The 19,586-nt window shown below is 54.5% G+C and overlaps 1 protein-coding gene across 3 annotated transcripts; it reads right to left on the minus strand.

Moving 5' to 3' along the window:
• Positions 1-3,378: 3,378 nt before the first annotated feature.
• On the minus strand, positions 3,379-15,708 carry SLC35B2 (solute carrier family 35 member B2). Of its 3 annotated transcripts, none has more exons than XM_059716876.1 (4): positions 15,602-15,708; positions 9,465-9,658; positions 7,071-7,231; positions 3,379-5,569 (listed from the first exon to the last, which is right to left on the minus strand). In XM_059716876.1, the coding sequence occupies exons 1-4, from the start codon at positions 15,610-15,612 to the stop codon at positions 4,631-4,633; spliced, it is 1,305 nt and encodes a 434-aa protein (XP_059572859.1). In that variant the 5' UTR covers positions 15,613-15,708; the 3' UTR covers positions 3,379-4,630. The 3 variants fall into 3 exon arrangements, with proteins under 3 accessions (XP_059572859.1, XP_006271968.1, XP_019338569.1); XM_006271906.4 differs by lacking the exon at positions 15,602-15,708 and adding an exon at positions 11,129-11,280; XM_019483024.2 differs by lacking the exons at positions 9,465-9,658; positions 15,602-15,708 and adding an exon at positions 6,248-6,349 and having other exon boundaries at positions 7,071-7,160.
• Between the last annotated feature and the right edge of the window lie 3,878 nt (positions 15,709-19,586).

The following is a 19,586-nucleotide window of genomic DNA, read 5'->3' on the forward strand; positions in this document are numbered from 1 at the left end:
AAAAATACCCACAAGCTCCACTTGCAAGAAGTTGGTGTGCCAGGGTCCAATGGCTGGAGAGCCATGAGGAGCCCAATCCTTGTGGCAGCACAGCCCGAGCCCTCCTCTTCTGTCTGCCCCAAGGTGCATGTGCCAAGCAAAATGCCTCCATGTGCCATGCTCGGGTACTGTTCAATTTCTTTATCAGCGATTTGGACGACGGGGTGAAAAGCAACCTGTTCAAATTTGCTGATGATACCAAAATTTGGGGTGAGGTGGGCACGCTAGCAGGGAGGGAAAGACTGCAGCAACACCTGGATAGGTTACAAGGGTGGGCTAACAAAAACAGGATGCATTTCAATACTGACAAGTGCAGGGTGCTGCACTTGGGCAGTAGTAACCAGCAGCACACTTATAAGATGGGAAACTCCCTTCTTGAGAGCACGGAGGCAGAAAGGGATCTTGGAGTCATTATTGACTCCAAGATGAACATGGGCCGACAATGCGAGGTCACAGTCAGCAGGGTTAACCGGACCCTATTGTGCATCCACAGGTGCATCTTGAGTAGGGCCAAGGAGGTGATCCTCCCCCTCTACGTGACACTGCTCAGGCTGCAGCTGGAGTACTGTGTCCAGTTCTGGTCACCCCACTTCAAGAGGGATGTGGACAACATTGAGGGTCCAGAGGAGGGCCCACCCGCATGATCTGGGGACAGCAGGGCAGACCCTACAATGAGAGGCTACGGGACCTGAACCTGTTCAGCCTTCACAAGAGAAAGCTGAGGGGGGACCTTGTGACCATCTATAAACTCACTGGGGGGACCAGAAGGGTTTGGGGGAGACCTTGTTTCCCCTAGCACCCCCCGGGATAACAAGGAATAACGGCCACAAGTTGGAGAGTAGGTTTAGACTAGACATCCGTAGGAACTACTTAACAGGGCAGCTAGGATCTGGAACCAACTTCCAAGGGAAGTGGTGCTGGCTCCTACCCCGGGGGTCTTCAAGAAAGTAGCTCAATGCCTACCTGGCTGGGGTCACTTGAGCCCATTTTCCCTCCTGCCCAGGCAGGGGGTTGGACTTGAAGATCTACAAGGTCCCTTCCGATCCTACTTCTATGATTCTTCTACCTATGCTGAGGGTTGCTTACCCCTGCCATAGGGTGTCCTGGGATCTCAGCTTCAGGGGTGTTGTAGGCAGGTTCTGCTCCAACCTGCTTCTGTGCCTCTCCAGTGCCATGGTGTGTGTGGGAGCTTGCAGGATACCACCTAGCTTAGGCCTCCCTTTCTGCTCCTTGAGCTTCGAGTGGTGAGGCAGTGCCCAGCTTCCAGCTGCTTGGCACAGTTGGTCAGTTACCCTGAGGGACTTGGGATGAGGGTGGGTACTGCAGGTAGTCATTTTATGCAGGACAGTAGCTTTGCAAGGTATTCTCCTTCCCTGTATTTTCAACCTGCAGTGCAGTTGCACATATGCTGGGGCACCTTCAGCAGGCAGACCTGTCCACACCTCTGGCTAATGCTGCAGTGTCATTCTCCACTAGAGCAGCCCACTGAGGACAGCTGGAGAGTGCTGTGCTGACTGCAGGCCAGCACCAGGCAAAGCCAACTGCAGCCAACCTCCATTCAATACAAAGGGACAGAGGCTTTAGCTCCCAGCATGCAAGGCAACCCAGCCAACCTTCTTCTCTAAGTCCTTGTAGTGTGCACTGCATGCTGGGATTTGCAGTTCTCAACTGACTACACATCTGAATTAAAGCTGAGTCACTGCAGGCTGCATTCAAGAGGTGGCATTGCTCTCAGCAGTCAGGGGTAGAGAGGTTGTGGGGGCTGAGACAGCCTCCATGTTCTCTTTTTTTTTTTCTCTTTAAGTCTGATTAGAAAAGCAGTTATAAAACATGTAGCGAGATTTTTCCAGTCCTCTCTTCTTCAGTTAAAAGCATTTTTTTTTTTCTCCCTGAAAGACCAGGCAGAAACTAGGGAACTCCCAAACTGGTACTAACTTAAACTTCACACACACACACACACAGAATGCAAATGAAAAACTATCCCTCTTCCAAGCCTGCAGTTTGAAATCCACTTCTGATGCTCCAGTGAAAAAGCTTCCCCCTCCCACAGATCTGTTTCCCTCTTCAGGGTCTCTCTAGCACCCTGTCTTTCAGATCCAGCTTGTTCTTCTCCAGCTCCAGCTAATCCTTTCTGCTCTAGCACATCTCTACACCTCCCATAACCTGCCCACACACCCTACCCAGCCCAGCTGCTCCTATCCAGCAAGCCTAGCCCCAACTCAGTGGCCTGCCATCACCCAGCTCCTTCCAGGTGAAGCCCCTGAAGAAACACTGTTCAGTGGGACCGTATGATGCCAGAAGGTACAGGGAGCGATACCTGAGGGCACAAAACTATTCAGTTTGTGACTATGGCCTCTGCTGAATATGTTTGGGGGGGGAAGGAGTAGATTTCTTCTCACCCCTTTTCCCCCAGCAGTAGGATGACATGCTCTGATACAAGAGGGCTTATAACCTTTTGTTCTTAAAGGGCCATGGTAAATCTGAAGGATTGCATTATCCATAAGTACCCATTCCCTTTTAAATCCTCCCACAACCTTGGCCTGGCTAGTCTTAGAGCAGCAGTCCCCCAGGCCAAGAGTGCATCCTGGGAAAAAAAATACTTCCTTTGATAGATGTGGGACTTGCCACCTTTCAGTTTGATTGACCAGCCCCTGGCACTGGGAAAAACCAAAGGCTACCTTCTCCAGATCACTTATGTCATATCTTCTCTGCAGAGCAAGCAGGCCTGCCCCATTCAGTCTGTCATTATGTAGAAGTGTCACTTTATACTGCAGCTACTCATTGCCCACTTTTCCTGTCTGCTAGCTTCTTCCTGAGTGCTGGTGACCACCATGCAACAGAGCACTTACAAAGAAGGCATCCCAATATGACAGCCTAGGTGCAAAGCAACTCTTGTCTCTGCACATCCCAGCCTTCTGGTTCTGTGAGTTAGCTGGTCCCTGGCCCAGCTGCAGGGAGGTGTCTCCGCTCATGCAGCCAGCCCTCCAGCTGGGTGCTTTGCATGAGAACACAATGACAGACTCAAGCCTCTTCAGCCTTGTTGCAACAGTGGAGGAGGCTCAGCATGCCAGGCAGGCAGTGGGTTTAGAGCAGCCCTACTCCACTTGCCAAGGGCAGAGCTAGCAGAGGCCATGTGCAGGGCTGCACCTATGGAGGAAGATGACTAAACTGCACTTCCCAGGAACCAGACCAATCCAATAGATTCAGGGGTAGAAATAGCATTAGCATTTGTGAGGCTCAGCTAAAACCAGACTGAAGTCCCTAGATCAAGGTCACAGGAGAGACTGCCCTTTTCCACCACATGCATTCAGACCAGTGTTTGCCCCCAGGAGGGCACAGTTTGCAGCAGATTTTTAATTTAATAAAAAGAGAAAAAAGTTGCATTTCAAAAGTACCAAAACCATTTCCCTTTTGCATCATGGGTCAGGTCACTTCAGCAATAAAAGGGTAAAACCCCAGCCCTCCCTGAGGCAGGGCTAGGCTTCAAGCTCCCTGCATCCCAGTGGGAGAGCTGCAACCACTGGTCAGGCAAAGGGGAAAAAAATGGAAACCACATGTGAGCCTCTGTCCTGTCTTTCAGGCCCTGGTGCACTGTGTACATAGCCAAGTCCCTGGAAGGGCTGGCACTGGCACCTCCTGCAAACAGGAAGAGGAGAATACAAGGAGGGCATTTGTGCTTCTCTGAACTTTAGGAGACAATGACAAATGCCAAAAGCCACAGAAAGAACACCTGAAGGGGACCCAGGGGATTCTGGGAGTCATAGTTTGAGACTATGAGAGTAGATGGCAATGAAAAGCAGTACAAAAGACCATAATGACTTTCTGGAAGGGCATGGAGCCTGCAGACTTCTCTACCTCGAGGTTGGGTGGACAGGGTGGAAAATACGGAAGAGGCAAAATGACCTGATAAGCCAAACCAGAAAGGAAGGGGCAACTGTTTCACATAGCACCAGCCATTGGATGAGCCTGCCCGCTTCCCACCTGCTGGGAGTTGGTGGGAGCTTCCCCCCAGCCAGCACTCCCACCCCTGCAGTGTCTCATATTGGGACTGGAGCTTCCCTCACAACTGTAGGTACTCTTCAAGAAAAATTAGTGTTTTTTTGCCATTCCCTTGTAGCTGGCTCTGTAGAGGCAAAATAAACGAGGAGTGTAGGTGGAGGCAAGATGAGGCTAGGAGGCAAAGCTCTCACACTCATAAATAAACTTCCAGAGAAGACATAAGTAACAGACAGGCGAAGCCAGGGCGGGAGTTACACACTCCTGCCCTCTGGATGGGGGAAATTCGGACAGGAATCAGACAGCTCCCACTCCCTTGGCTGGGGTGGGGGTATCTCTGGGGGTGAGGCAGGGGCTGAAATTCTCAGATCTATTTAAGGCAAACGGAGAAAGATGCCACAGCAGCTGTAAGTGCATCTTGTTGCTGCTGGGCCCACTCCAGCTTCTTCTCCAGGAAAAGCTGCTGGAAGGAAGAGAGTCACCAACTCCCTGCCCTGCCTCTCCGTAGGTTCCTGAAGAGGAGACAAATAAAGTGAGTGCTCTGGAGATGGCACGGGGGAGGAGGGGGGCAAGAGCATGGTCTGCACCGCAGCCCCTAGACCTTCTGTATGGGTGCATCGCCAGGGGGCAGCTTCTTGCTGCGCTTCTTCACGCGGCTGCGGGCATAGACCCGCAGGAAGAGAGCCACAAAGACAACGGCCACACCCAGACCGCCCACCACAGTGACAGCATGGCCGTAGATGAGGCAGGAGAGGAGGATAGCAAAGGCCTGGCGCAGGGTCATGATGATGGTGAAGACGGCCGCCCCAAACTGGCTGATGGTGTAGAAGATGAAGAGCTGGCCACAGGCAGAGCAGACTGAGAGCAGCACAGCGTGGACTGTGAACTCCGAGTGACGGGCCATGAAGCGGGCCGACTCCACCAAGGCACCCTGTTCCAGGAGCGAGCCCATGGTGAAGAGGCAGGAGAAGACATTCACCCCGAACATCATCTGCACGGGGGACATCTTGTAGGTGAAGAGAGCATCTTGCCAGTTGGAGGTGAAGCTGTCAAACACAATGTAGCCAGCCAGCAGGACCAGGCCCGAGAAGGTTGTGACAGTGGAGAGATGCTTATTGGGGGCGCTGGAGAGAAGGAACATGCTGACCCCCACCGAGATGAGCGCAGCTGTGAGGTACTCCCAGTACTCGTAGCTCTTGCGTGATACCAGCTTGCCCATGAGCATGACTGGGATCACCTTGGAGGCCTTGGCCAGCACCTGGGTGGGGAAGCTGATGTACTTGAGGGCTTCGTACTGGCACCAGCTGCTGAGGATGTTGGAGAGCGAGGCAAAGGAGTACTTGTACATGGGGGCGCCGTGGCGTGGCTGCTTGGTCAGGGCACAGTACAGGCCAGCCACAGTGAAGGCCAGGATCCGGTTCATGAAGACCAGGAACTGCGAGTCCTTAAACTTCTCACCTGGCTCTGTCTCCGTGGCCCCATACGTCCGGGTCATGACACGTTCCTGGAGAACACCCCATGTCAGGTAGGAGACCTGTAGAGGGGAGGAGAAGCAGAAAAGTGAGGAGGAGCAAGGGTAGCTGGCAGCCTCATGCTCAGGAAGGTACAGACCTGCCCAAATGCCTCCCCACTTCCAACCAGCAGAGGACAGGAACACACAGTAGGCTGGAAGCACGGGACAATCCCCACCAGCACCAGACTACAGACTCTGAGAAATGGCCAGCCCAGCTGGCTCCCTCCTCGCTCCCACCAGTTACACACAGAGGGCACAGTGTGTGGCACTTCATCACACACAGATCTGGGCAGCCCCCAAGCTCCCCTTACAGTTAATACCTCATAGAAAACATCTGGCTCTAGGTGTCAGCCACAAACTCAAACAGAAAGAAAAGGAAATGGCAAAGCACACATTCCTGCAGCCCCATCAACCCTGCTCAGATTGAATGCACTTTACAAGACACGTAGTTAGGTATTACTCTGTCTGTTGAACCAGAAAAACTGGAACAGAGAATATGACAAGGACACGGCCTGGAACCTGCTGCCAGGAGAAACTCTGCTCTAGGGGTTCCTGGCATTCAACACTGCGGCCCCTGCATTGTATAAACAATTTTTCATAGTCATTCCCTAAGCCCTTTCTCCCATCAGTGACAACTCTGTTCTAACCCAGCACAGAGAGACCTGCCATCAGGGCAGGCTCATCTGCACAAGTACTTACACAGCCCCGCTGCCACGGTACCCGAGCTCCTCAGACACTGATGGAGACATCCGCGTCTCCACCTCCCACAGGACAGGGCCTGAGTTACAGACATTCAGCGACCTGATCGAGGTGACACAGCAAGGCAGTGTCAGACCCAGGAAACAAACTGCACTGTCCTGAGGCCCAGTCCAATGCCTTCATTTTCAAAAACCAACCTTCCCTCACTCTGGCCTGCCTTTCATGCACTTATAGTGTAGCTGTAGCTCAAAGCTGTGGGGCCCAATGTGTCCTCCTCACTGCAGCTAGATTCCAACACTGGAGGGATTTTTCTGTTACCAAATTAAATCTCCCTAAGGGGAAAGCCTCTGCTTCAACACATTCCTGCCCTTGGGGCAGTCAGGACTCTCAGTGCTTGTGAGAACAGCAAGTCAAAAGGCAGGCTGCCCCAATGCCCAGTGCAGACCAGAGCAGCCGCTACTTTAAACATCAATTGTGCCCTGCAGGAATTCATCCATCTGGATCCACAGAGGGCACCAACTGGACAAGTTTCCAGCCCAGCAGATGCTGGCTTATTGTAGTGCAAAGGATCAAAAGGTTACCAGCTGAGAGCACATGACAAATGAGTGGATTGCTGCTGCCCTTACAGTCTGCATGTCCCAGCATACAATGCAACCAGGCACAGCCCAAATCAATTAAGAGTCCCAGACACTGAGATGCCTTCTCTCTGGAGGCTACAAACCAGCTGCCTGCATATCAGGTCCTGTTCTCTATCCCTCTATCCTCTTGCTCTCCCCACCCCCACAACACACAGAAAGTGGCTACAAACATGCTCAGTCTCTACCTGGAGGCCAACAGCACAGAAGAGCAGCTTGAAGACTTGTCGGGCTGTTGAGGACTCCATGGGCTCACTCCGGGCAGCTAAAGAGATGTCATCTTGGTGTGCAGACTTGGCCTCGCTACCGAAGACACATGACTTAATGACAGGAAAGCAAATGCCACGGCCTGGAGGAGCAAGAGAACCAGAGATAGTGTTAGCCTGGTTAGGGCCAGGGGGGCACAAGCCACAATTAACACTGGATAGAAGAAAGTCGGACAGAACAGCGTCTACCTGAGAGAAGTATAGCTGTGTTAGCCTGAAGTCAGTCAGAAAGTAGGGCAGAGTAGCACCTCAGAGACTAATTAATTCAGAGAAGCATATGTAGCAGAAAGCCCCTTTTCCTCTTGCCTGCAGTTGGTCTCCCCTCCTTGGATATGTTTTTCCTCTTCTACCTTTTCTTCCTTCCTCTTTCTTTCACTTTAAGATAAGGAATTGTGTTTTGAAATTTGTGTGTGCGCATTTTGTATCTCCCCTTGTATTTTGGTATTTTTATCTATTTGTGCGCCATGGCATTACCTCTGTAGCTTATATTTTATACTCCTCACCTTTCAACTAAATGTGTTTACTTTCATAAGTAAGTTATACATTGTAACAATGTTAACAAGGGCAGGAATCAAACTGCCCTTCCCTGTATCAGGCTGGCCCCTGAAAGAGGGAGTGAATCAGTGACTGAATGTGTAACACAGTAGCAGACAGCTATTAACACCTGGGAAACTGCAGATCAACCAAGGGAAGAACTCAAGAGAAGACAATGTAATAACCGGAAAATCTCTAAACCTCACTGATCAAGGGCTAGAAGCCCTGGCCTGAGTTAATCAACGCCGGGGACCAACTTTTGGGCTGAATATCTCCAGATCAACCGCTCCCAGAGCCCTATTCAAAATTCATCAACGGACTCTCAAACCTGCACGTACATGCGGACGACCCCTGGGGCTGACAGATGCCATCCAGTAGCCACCGAGGGGGAAAGTTCCATGAGGGTCAACGACCCCTGGATTGGGCAAACCTGAAAACTGGGGAGTCACCAAAGTCTGCCAAGGACAGCTAAAAAGCAGTGAAAAGTGACCCCCAACTTGACCAGCACCCGACCTGTCCAGCCAGAAGGACCAGCCGGCGACCCCCTTCTGGAAGATAACACCACGTTGAAAGAAGCTTCAACGACAGACTCCAGCCCCTGTGGGATAGGTATGCCTGACTCTTGTAGTGTGTGTGTGTGTGTGTGTGTGTGTGTGCGCGCGCGTGTGTGTGTGTGTGTGTAAGGACCAGCCCCAAGGTTTATGATTTAACTCATTACAGTGTTTCAATCCGCCTAATAAACCAGAATTTTAAGGATCCCGAGTTGGACATTTGTAGCCAACACATAAGCTTTCGTAAACAGCAGCTTGATTCATCAGATGGTATGAACAGACCTGCAGGCAGCAGAGGCTCTAAATACACAGTGGTAATTTAAATACATGTTAGCTACTGCTTATGAAAGCTTAGAATCACAGAGAAGCCAGGCTAGAAGGGACCTCCAGAGGTCATCTAATCCAACCCCTGCCTGAGGCAGGATCATCCTGATCCAAACCATCCTATAAAATCTATAATCTAAACTCTACGTAACACTACCGTCAACCCCAAAACAAAACAGACATAACACCCCCACCTACTTCTACAAAAGGTTGTCAATATTTGCTCAAGTAATCCCAGGGAGAGGGCCACGCCCCCCTGCACCAGAGGAAGGCAAAAACACCCACCAATCTGACCATGGGATAAAATTCCTTCCTGACCCCAAATATGGTGATCAGTCTGACCCAGAGTGGAGGGGCAAGATCCTCCAGCCAGGAACCTCAGGCTGTGGTCCCAGCAGGAGCACCGGCACACCTCACTCACTCCAGGTTATGCCTTGCTAAATCACTTAGGCTATAAGATGCCACTCTGCCCTGACTTCGGAGTATCTACAAGTGTCAGCCCCTGTACTACTGCACCTGGAGTTTCATAACAGGATCTGTGGCGGTCTGAGGCACCTCAACCAAAGTCCTGCCCAACCAAACACCCTAATCTGAGTTGAGAGGAGCTGAGCCAGAAGAGCCCACATGCTTGCAGGTCTGAAGGATAAACCCATTACCCATGCTGCCCTGGGCTGCCTCTGATGGATTCCAGGCTATCTAACAGGAAACAGCCATAGCTGTCGTGGTTGAGATAAGGCAGCTGAGATGATCTAGATGAGTGTGGCTGCCTATGAACAGTCCCTTATTAGCCTAGGTGTAGAGGGACCTAGACCTGTGGGTCAGGACCAAGGTGCATTGACAGAGGCACGTCCAGGCCAAACAAGGCCAGAAAACAGGAGTAGAACTGAAGTGCGTTATCCTCTCTTACCTGTCTCCAGGTAATTCTTTCGCTTGAAGTACTGGATGAGCAGGTACCCCGGCACCAGGATGCTTGCATAGCCAGCAGCATTGATGAAGAAACGGAACAGCCAGAAGTCCCCCCATGTGTCCTGCAGGGCAGCTGGTACTGCTTCACTGGCAGCCATGGGTGGAAGAGCAGCTAGCATGACAGCCAGGTACAACCTACCAAGAGAAGGAAATCCAGAGAGTGAGCCCTGGGGTGGGGGCAGGAGGTGGTGCTACCCTGGCCTGGGCAGCAGCGATAGAAACGTGCCACAGCATACCGGCAACACAAGGGACTCCAGCCCTCGCTCCCCAAGTAGGACGGAGCCCTTAGGCACAGCAGCAAAGCCCTTTCCAATCACTCACAGAACTAAGGTCCTTTCAGGGTGGCATAGGCAGCCCATTGCCTGGTTGGGAGCTGAGAACTGCTCCACCCCTCTCTGAACTGCTCAGGTGCATCTCCATGATTGGGGCTTTCAGATCAACTGGCTAGGGTGAGTCAGGAGGGGACAGGACAGGAAACAGCACTAAGTATGGGGAGTGCCCTGGCCAGGTGCCATGTTAGACAATCTCAGTGAGCCTCCTCACTCTCCACCAGACAACAGAAGCCTCCTCCCTTTCTCTTCTGGTAGCAGTCAAACAGCCGTGGTGGCATCCTGCCCAGAGGTGACCGCAGCAGTTCCAGTTCAGGTGGCTTGTAAAGCACCTGCAGGATCAGGGGCAGAGGAGAAACAACTACCCTTGACAAAGTTATCAGCTCTGGCCTGTAACCCAGGGTGTTTGCAGCCCTAATTTCCCAGGTGCTCTGGGTGTCCCAGGGGGTGTCAAACCCTGGTGCTGATGATAGTTTTACACAGGACGCAGCTCCAACTGCTGTCTCGCCTTGGAAATCTTACTGGGACGTGCTTAATTGCCAGCCAAAATCTTTACTCAGGGGGAGGGGGAAAAGCTATAAAATAGGAACAGCAGCTCTTGCCCTGCAGCTCATATTTCAGCATCCGGACCAGAGCGACCTTCCTGCAAAACAACGGGCGGTTCCCTTCACACCTCCTGCGCTACAGGTGACAGGCATGTAGAGCGCGCTGGACAGGCTGGAACGCTGCCAGGCACGGAAGAGAATGGCAGGGGGGTGGCAGGATGGGGGTTGACCTTGCTGGGTAGGAACAGGACGTGCCCCTGAGAACATGCAAGGATACTCCCGAGAGCCAAGTGGAAATCACATGGGCTCACCCTTCTAGCCAGACACCTTCAACAGTGGTGGGGCTCTTACCACCACTTTCCTCTGGAGCACCAGGGATTAACACACTCTTAGATTAGCCAGAGAGCTGCTCCTGCTAGCACAGCAGGCACCCAGAAGCACTAGCAGGACTTCTCTCCTCAGGAAAGGCTTAGAGTCCCCGTCGGCTTCTACTCACCTCCAGGGACAGCAATTCACTAAAGGTAGAAGAGTGGGGAGCAAACGATGGCTGTGGGTCAGCAAGGGCAAAGGATGCTGTTGCCCCACAATAACTCTCTGTACACACAGTGCTGTCGGGCAGCACCCACTCTCATGGCAGGGGGAAGGGGCTCTGATCAGCCCATAGCACTGAAGCAGGGCACTGGGAGTCAGGCTGCCTGCCTGGGTTCTGTATCTGGCGGCCAGGGACTCACTTGTTCTGAATGTCCCAAGTGACCTGCACAAGGAGGGCTCCAAAAATGAATTAATGCCCTGGAGGATACCACCCAGAGTGTGCCTCCAGCTATCACATCTGCGGTTCTCCTTCACACTGTTCTTGGCCAGCCCTGATCTAACCCCTGGCAACCTGAAACCAGAAACAGAGTATTAAGATAGGAAACAAATGTGCCTTCAACATCCCACCACTCTTCCCCCTCCCTGCATCATCAACCATGTCCCATGCCTGTCAGGACCTGGGGGCGTGTCCCTGTTGGGCAGATTCCCCACCACCCAGAGCCCTTGCCCAGAGAGAACATGCACACACATCTCTCTCTTTCTCTCACATGACTAAAACTTCAGAAATGTTCAACCCAGAGACAAGCAGAAGCTGTTTTGCTCCAGGGCCAGTTTCACTGCCCCATTCTCATGTGTCACCAGGCCCAGCAAGAACAAGGTCTTGGCATCAGAGTGGGTGCAGGGTTCAACTGGCCTGGTGTTTGAGGGTAAAAGGGGCCTGGGAACATTTCTGTCCATGCCTGGCTTTCACTGTGTTATCTGTGGCATTGTTGACTCAGCACCACCCCTCTAAACCACTAGGGCTTCCTGCCACAGGGGGGACACAGAGGGTCCTTGTATGTTAATCCCACGTGGACTTCTGGGCTGAAAGTTGCATCCCCCCAACCTCCTCCCCACACACATTTGATGTATTTGTACCCCTCCCCCCAAAAGCCAAGTCCTCAGCAACCATAGTGACCCTGGTATGTTGGGGGAAGCAAGGCGGCCGGTATGGTTCCCCCACTCCCTGCTTCAAGAAGTCACATTTAAACTAGATTTATCAGCAGCAAGTGGGGGGCAGTGCTCTAAAGATGGGGGGAGGAGGGAAACGGGGGTTTTGGGGTTGGCAAGGCAGCTGTACTGAGGATACAAGGGGTGTCAGGGAGAGAGCTGAAGGCATTTGCCTTTCCTGGAGCTGGGGGAGCCTGTACAGATGGCCAGAATAGGTGAGAGGACTCATGGTTTGGTGACTGGGACAGCATCCGCTGAGGCCTCCCTGGCCCCATTTGAGCCACTGTGGAAAAGAAACAGCTCTGCTATCCCACGCCCACAGCAGCTGGACAATGGCTCTCTCTCCCCCTCAGCGGCTAATTGCTTTGTGGCCCCATGAGCTGGTTCTGTGCGTCAAGTTCCTCCCTCCTCCAGCGTCACTCAAACAGGGAGCTAGTGTTACAGGTAGCACTATGCAACAAGCAGGCAGCACACTCGCTCTTGCCAGGGATGAAAGGAGCTTTCATAGTCTCAGGCCTGCAGAACGGCCAGGAAATCTGGATCACAAACTCAGCTACTGTTCCCCCTAACACAGGAGGGTCACTCTCAAACATGCTATCCCAGAACCTGGGTGGGACATAGCCCTCCCTTCCCACTTCCCTGTCCTCCCCCTTCGGCTTCTGGCACATCACAATTTAGGCCCTGGCTGACAGATTTAGAATACCCCTTCCCCTAGCCCAACTCTACCCTGATTAACAGGGATCCTGGTTTTTTCTGTTTAAAAATTGCAAATTCTCTGATAAAACCACACTTTGCAAATTCTCTAATTAAAAAACCCCAAATCCATGATTAAAATGACACACCACTATACACAGGTATCAGTTGAACACAAAGTTTTACTGATATATTTACAATTTTAAAGCAATTTGGAAGCCTGCCAGTGTCTCAGTCATTACAATAAAATAAATTCTAAATACCTATAAATTTTGGTGTTGGATTTTGGGTTTTTTATCATGGAAAAATCACAGCTACCCCTGCCCCAGCTACTTACCAATATAAGTCCAGGCTCCTCACTCCCCCCGGCCTTGCCAGTGCCCCTCACTCCCCACTGGGACCTGGGGCAACAGGACAGAGCAGGGCAGGGAGACTGTGAGCCCTGCACTGCCATAGAGAGGTGCCCCCTGCCCACCTGGCAGCAGCTGGGGGCACAACTCCGCACCACCACCCCCGGGTGGGTAGGGGGCACCTCGCCATGGCAGCACAGGGCTCACAGTGGCAGTACTGAACTTCCCTGACCTGCTCTTCCCTGCCGCACCGGGTCCCACCTGCTGGGCAGGGAGCCTGAGCCTGAGCTTGCAGCAGGTGGCCCACCTCCACCCTGCACGCAAATCTGGGGGGCATATGCTCCCCATGCTCCCCCTGAGAACGTGCACAGTGGTGGGGAACCAGCCCACTCCCCACTGGATGAGCCGCCCATGGCTCTGTCCCACTACCTGCCCGGGCTTTGAAGCTATGCATTGCCCCAGGCCCCAAGCCCCATGCACTATCCGGCTGGGCAGCAGCCCCAGCCCAACTCTCTCCTTCGCTATGGGGGCCTCAATTCCTCCCCCTGACCCAACTTACCTGTGGGAGCTGCTCTTCAGGCTGCCTGGCAGCCATGTGCACGTGTATGTGTGCACACATGCATGGTGCCCCCTGCCTGACTGCCCTGCTCCCACTCCCCCCAGCGACTTGCATGCTGGAACTCTGCCAGCCTGCAAGGGAAAACCTGGCATTTCCTGCGTTTTTCTCCTTTAAAGGAGAAAACCTGGGCTTTTTTCCTTAAAACGAGAAAATCCAAGCTTTACTGCGTTTTTCTGTGGTGAAGGGAAACCCAGATCCCTGCTGATCACAGGTCCCAGACAAAGCAGGGAGGAGGGAGGGAGAAATCTACAGAACAAAGAAACCGCCCCCATCCAGCTCTGCTGACATCCACGACTCCTGTCCTGCAGCCTCCCTTGCTGAGTCCTGCCACCCTACTCCTAACTCTAGCAGGGTGCCTTTCTGGCCTCTCCCTTCCAGCCCCCTTGACTAACACACAAAATGGGGCCAACTTAAAGACTTAAAACCAGATCCCTGTGATGACTGCAGTGAGTTGTCTTTGGTTCTCCCAAGGCAGGAGGACTTCATATGTCAGCCTTGGCAGTGTACAATCTGCCGGCAGAAAGGAGAGGGGCAAGCAGAGATGCTGAACTCTATCCCGAGACCAACAACAGGCAACACAATGCTGAGATGAGTCTTTCTACAAGTGGCCCTTGGTAACACTGGCAGCAGTGACAGCAGCAAGACACTTCATGGCCTAACCCCAGCCACATGCTGATGGAGTCAATGCCATGCAGGCTCCCGGCCACCGCAGGACAGATCTGGCTCAGAGGACCTTGGGCCTCCCCTGCTCCCTAGCTTGTGAAGAGGCATTCAAGTCTGGGGGAAGAACCTCCTGTTTCAAAGATCCCTAGGCTTTTCTGGGGTTTTGCACCTGGGGTGAGCAGCAAAGTGCCATGCTACTGGCGTTTTGCTTTCCATGATCCTTCTGTCAGCACCAGACCATCACAGACAGCTAGGCACTGAAATGCTGGGCTAGCTCTCCAAGACAGCTCAGCACACTTCACACACAGTCCAGAGCAGCGGTGCTCAACCTTCTGGATGAGCCCTGCAGGGCCTGTCCACAGGCTGCCCCCAGCACATGCGTGTGATCAGGAGTGATGGCTGGCAATGTTTGCCGGGCCAATAACACATGCAGCTCCATCCCATGTCCAGGACCATGTCAGCCGGTCCACAGGGGCCCCCACGGATCCAGAAATTTGGCAGCAGGGGAGCCGCAATTACTGCTGGAACGTGGCGCTCTCCCAGGGCTTCTGGGAACGGGTCCTTGCCCCGGAGCCGGCATGCCCCGCCAGTGCCCCATCCACACCCCACGGCCAACTTCAAGGCCAGACCACTTCTGTGGGCCCAATCCCTGCCCCCTGCCCTGCCTCGTGGAGGTCAGCCTAGGCACCAGGGCCCTTGCCCAGGGGGCTTGTTTCTCACCGGGACCCCAGCCTGCAGCCCTTCCCAGGGCAGCCACCACAGGACATGGCTGGTAGCTGTCCCATGCGCCATGCAGGCTGGAGCTGGCACCTTGCCTTGGCCAGGGTCAAGGGCTGTTCCTGCCCCCCCCAGCACCCTGATGGTGCCCACTGGGGCCAATGGGGATGAAGCCTAGTGCCGGTGCAGTGTAGATCCCCTCCAGCCCCATATCCAGGGCCAGCTGCATCCCTGCTGGGAGGGGGGGACATGGGGGGGGGGAGCGGCAGGTTGCCGAGCCCCTCACACCAGGAGTTTTCAATGGCATGCGCCCAGGCACAGCTGGCCCCTGCCCCCAGCACCTGCCCCCTGCTGGGCCCCACACGAGAAGCCCCCACAGCTGCAGGCAAGGGGTGGAGGGGATGCATGGCCCCAAGGCTGCCGGGGTCCCAGCTCCCCCTGGGGCTGGAGGGGGCATGCACGGGGTGGGGGGGCACACATACTAAGTTAGGGGACCATGCACAGGGCTGGGGGGCATGCACTAGCTCAGGGGCGCATGCACTGGGCTGGGGGGGAGAAAGCACGGGGCTAGGGGGTGGCATGCGCTAGGTTAGGGGCGCATGCCCGGGGCTGGGGGCGTGGATGCACGGGACGAGCCCCACCTGCGGCCCATGGTGGCGGCCGGCCGGGCCGGGCGCACGCCCGCGGGGTCCCGGCTGCTCCGCTGCGCTGCGCTGCGCTGCTCTCCGGCCGCGCCTGCCAGGGCAGGAACCCCCGCACGCCTCCCGCCCGCCCGCCGCTGCCCACAGCGCCCCCGGCGGCCCGGAGCCTCCCGCCTGGGCGCTACGCCGGGCCGGGCCGGGCCGGGCCGGGCGCTGCGGCCAGCAGGAGGCGCCCCTCTGGGCCCCGCAGGGATGCCCACAGCTACCACTGTGGCTGGGTGCCACGGCCCTGCTCTGGGTGCCCCGCTGGCTGGCCGGCGCCGAGCGCAGCTGCTGAGTAAGCCCAGTGCCCAAGGGTGGTGCTGGCGTGGCCCCCGTGCTGGGCCTGCTCCGTGGGGTTTGGGCTCCTCGTCTCTTGCAGCAGGGGCCGCCGTGAGGCGAGGCACGGGGCTCAGCTCCAGCGGGCCCCTTTCCTCGGTGGCGGGGCACTTCTCTTTGCCCTGCGAGCGCAGGCTGCCTGCTCGGAGCCCAGAGCTTTGCCATGGCGACCGCTTGGCTTTCCCCCCACCCTGGTTCAGTGGCCAGCGCCCCCAGCCCAACACTAGCCCCTGCCCTGAGCACACATGGGGCTAGGGTGGCCATCACAGGGGACATTCCAGCTTTCTGCTACCCTGCACTCTATTGATACAAAACCCAACGCCTTTATGTCCTCTATTTTTCTCTTCAAGAAAAAAATAGAGGCCATAAAGGTGTCCAGTTTTGTATCAAAAGAGGGCAGAGGACAATCAGACTGTCCTCTATGATGGCCACCCTACATGAGGGTGAGGAAGTACAGCAGTGCTGATCTGTGCCACAGGGCCACTTGCCTCCCCTTCCTCGCTCTGTTTCTGCCACTCCCAAGCTGAGGAAGAAAGAGCGGGGAAGGTTGAATCCCAGCTGAACCTGCAGAAGATGGCAAGCCAGTTTGTTGCTCTCTCCTCCCCCCAGACTCTAGCTTAGGCCAGGGAGCTCTTTAAAATAGCAGTCATTGGCTTGTTTGTTTCCTTTCGCAGTCCAGAGAATGGGTGCTGGGTGATGCGTGCCAAGGGAATTCCATCTAAACAGCCTAGTCACCTCTTGGCTTGGCTGCTAAAGCTGAACCGTGCCAGTGGGAGTTGGGATGGGGACGGGAATCTCTGTCATGCCGAGACCACCTTCTCTCATGCCTTCATTGTACATGGGTCACTAAAGCAGTATTGCATGGATTCAGACCTGCGACTTAGAGACTAAATGCTCCACAGAAGCAGCAGCCTGTGCCCTTTTTAGCTCATTCATAAAATGAGACTGATTTACAGACAGGGACAGAGGCACGGAAGGAGGGGAGAGCAGGGAATCCAGTACTATTTCAGAGGAAGATGCTACCCCCCACCAGGCTGGTGGTGGGGTGACCTCAGAACAGCACTCGGGCTTAGTGCTGAGGCCTGTGGGAGTGCAGGTGACCCAAAGAATAGAAGACGACGCAGGCAAAGATCATATCTTCAGGCAGGCACAGGCCTGTTCTGACCACTTCAGTCCACAGGGACGTGTCAGGTGCTGCAAAAATTACCTTGGAACAATCCAGCTGAAGCACCAAACAAATTCTCGCCCTGCTGAAGTCCCATTTTTTATGCCAGGCACGACCAACTGGCCTAGGGTAAAGATGCCTACTGGCTCATGGTCCTAGTACTAAGAGGGCTTCAGCCCAGTGCTGCTCGCCCCCCAAGGAGACCCTGCAGAGCTGTTGGGTACCAGCTTCTACCTCTGCAGAAAGGCATGTGGATCAGAGCCCAGGGAGAGATCAGGAACTGGAACCACAATAAAGACGAATCACAACTAAACGTTTTATTTTTTAAATGACAAATAATATTCAAACACCCCCTGGACCCCTCAGTGGGGACAGGAGGCTGTCCATTCCCCAACAGTCCCGGCACCCCCCACATTTGCTGAAAGCACTAGAGCAGGGGTGCTCAACCCCTGGCCCATGGCCTAATCCAGCCCGCACAGCCATGGCATCTCCCCTGAATTGGGAAATTTAGTAGCGGGGGAGTGGTAGCAATTAATCTTGCCATCCTTCTCCCACTGCCAAATTACCAAGCCCTGTGTGGTGAAACCAGGCCTGACAAGGCCCCTGACCTCCTCCGTATTTGGCTGGATCAGGGCCAGGCTATGCTGCACCCCTCCTGCCTATATCCTCTGTAGCTGGATTGAGGCCAAGCTGTTGCTGCGTGGCTGGATTGAGCATTGACTGCAACACCCCCTCCCTGACATGGTCAGCTCAGAGCCAGGCTACAGCTGGATTGGGGCTGGGCCCCCTACCCTCACCTGGCTGGAGTGGGCTCAAGCTGTACCTGCCCTTCACTGGACCTCTGCAGCACTGGCTCTGGCTCACCAGCTGGATACAGCCTGAGGATGGTCTGGTCCAGGTATCAACCAGCCCCAGGGCAAAAAGGGTGGGTACTGCTGCACTGGAGCCTGGGAACTTGCTGAGGCTGAGGCCGTGACAAATGATGTGCAACTGCACAGGAGCCCTGGTGAAACTGCAAAGCTGAAGCACAACACAACTGCAATACCACCAGCAGCCATGGGGTGACAACACAGGACACCTTTCTGAGGTGCCCCTTGATCTGAAAAGGGTGGTCCTTTACTAGAAAAAGGTGAACAAGTCTTCTCATCACTGCCCTTCTTACCAAGCTGCAGCCCCCTACACCCACCTGCTGTCCCAGTGCTGGGCTCTGCCAATGCCCCTCATTCCTGATTCAGAGCTCCTCCCATTATTCCAGTCCTATGCCTCTCCAGGACAGAACCTGCCCTTCACCCCCAAATGAAGATGGAGCTGGTTTGAGATGTAGAAGATCAATGTCCACTTGGCTTTGGCTGAGGCCAGTTACCTTATTGTGCCTGTGATCCCAGCAGGACCTGAGCAGATGGCAAAAGGCAGCACGAAAGAGAAGTGTGGCTGGTGGTTTAGAACAGGCCAGAGAGGCTGTGCTGAGGCTGCAGAAGAGCCTGCTGGGAAGTTTGGCTTCTTTCCTGGCATGTTTCCCTTGCATGTGCCTTTCCAAGAAGGGAGAAGGAAGGAGCAGGCGCTTCTAAGCATCCCAGGCTATTGCGCCATCCAGGACTTGCCCCAAACAATAACAGCCGCTCCCAGCCACTGGGCTGGGAATTTCCCCAGCCAAGGTGGGGTCAGGGGCACTGACGCTGGCATACACACTCCCATTCCCTTAGTTGCTTGGCCTGCTGACTTCTGAAGGCTCTGCTCATTGCCTACACAGCCCTCTTGAAGTGGGAGTTAAGGGAACATATGGCATCCACCATCAGGGGGAAGTGATAGACTGCCATCCTCCCAATTAATACCCCTTGGCTCTGCTCCAGCCACTTCTACTGGAGGCTCTCATCCCTATACTGACATCCAGACACCAAGTGTCTCATGCACCCCCCAGAAGGTGGGTCACAGGGTCTCTGCATCCTCTTTATGGAGGGGGAAAACCAGGGCATAGCAGGGGGAGGGTGTCTGCAGGGATGCAGCAAGCCAGCAGCAGTGCTGGGGAGGAAACTCAGACCCCCCACAGCTCCTCCTCTCTACAGGTGTCCAGCAGCAGCCATGAGTGGGGGCAAGGATAGGCAGAATGGAATTGCCTACAGGAGAAGGAGCCCTGCTCCTCATCAAGCCAGGGTCCCTTGGAGCTATGCTGGACTTATGCAAGGGATCCCCTGGACCCAGGTGGGGCCTTGTGCCTCACCCCAGCAACTCATGTGCAGGGCTGGGGGCTCCCATTCTTTATCTCTGGTGTGCCAGGTAGAGGTGGAAGAGCTGAAGGAAGACTCTCCCTTCCTGTCTACTTCAGCTCCTTCACAGCTGGGAGCTAGGCAGGTGGAGAAATCTGCCACTTGGGGGCTACAGCTCTGGTGAGTGCATAGCCCCCCACAATGCTGAGAAGGGATGTGGAAATCGCAGAGCCCTGAG

The sequence above is a fragment of the Alligator mississippiensis genome, chromosome 1 (genome assembly GCF_030867095.1).
Source record: "Alligator mississippiensis isolate rAllMis1 chromosome 1, rAllMis1, whole genome shotgun sequence".
Lineage (NCBI taxonomy): Eukaryota > Metazoa > Chordata > Crocodylia > Alligatoridae > Alligator > Alligator mississippiensis.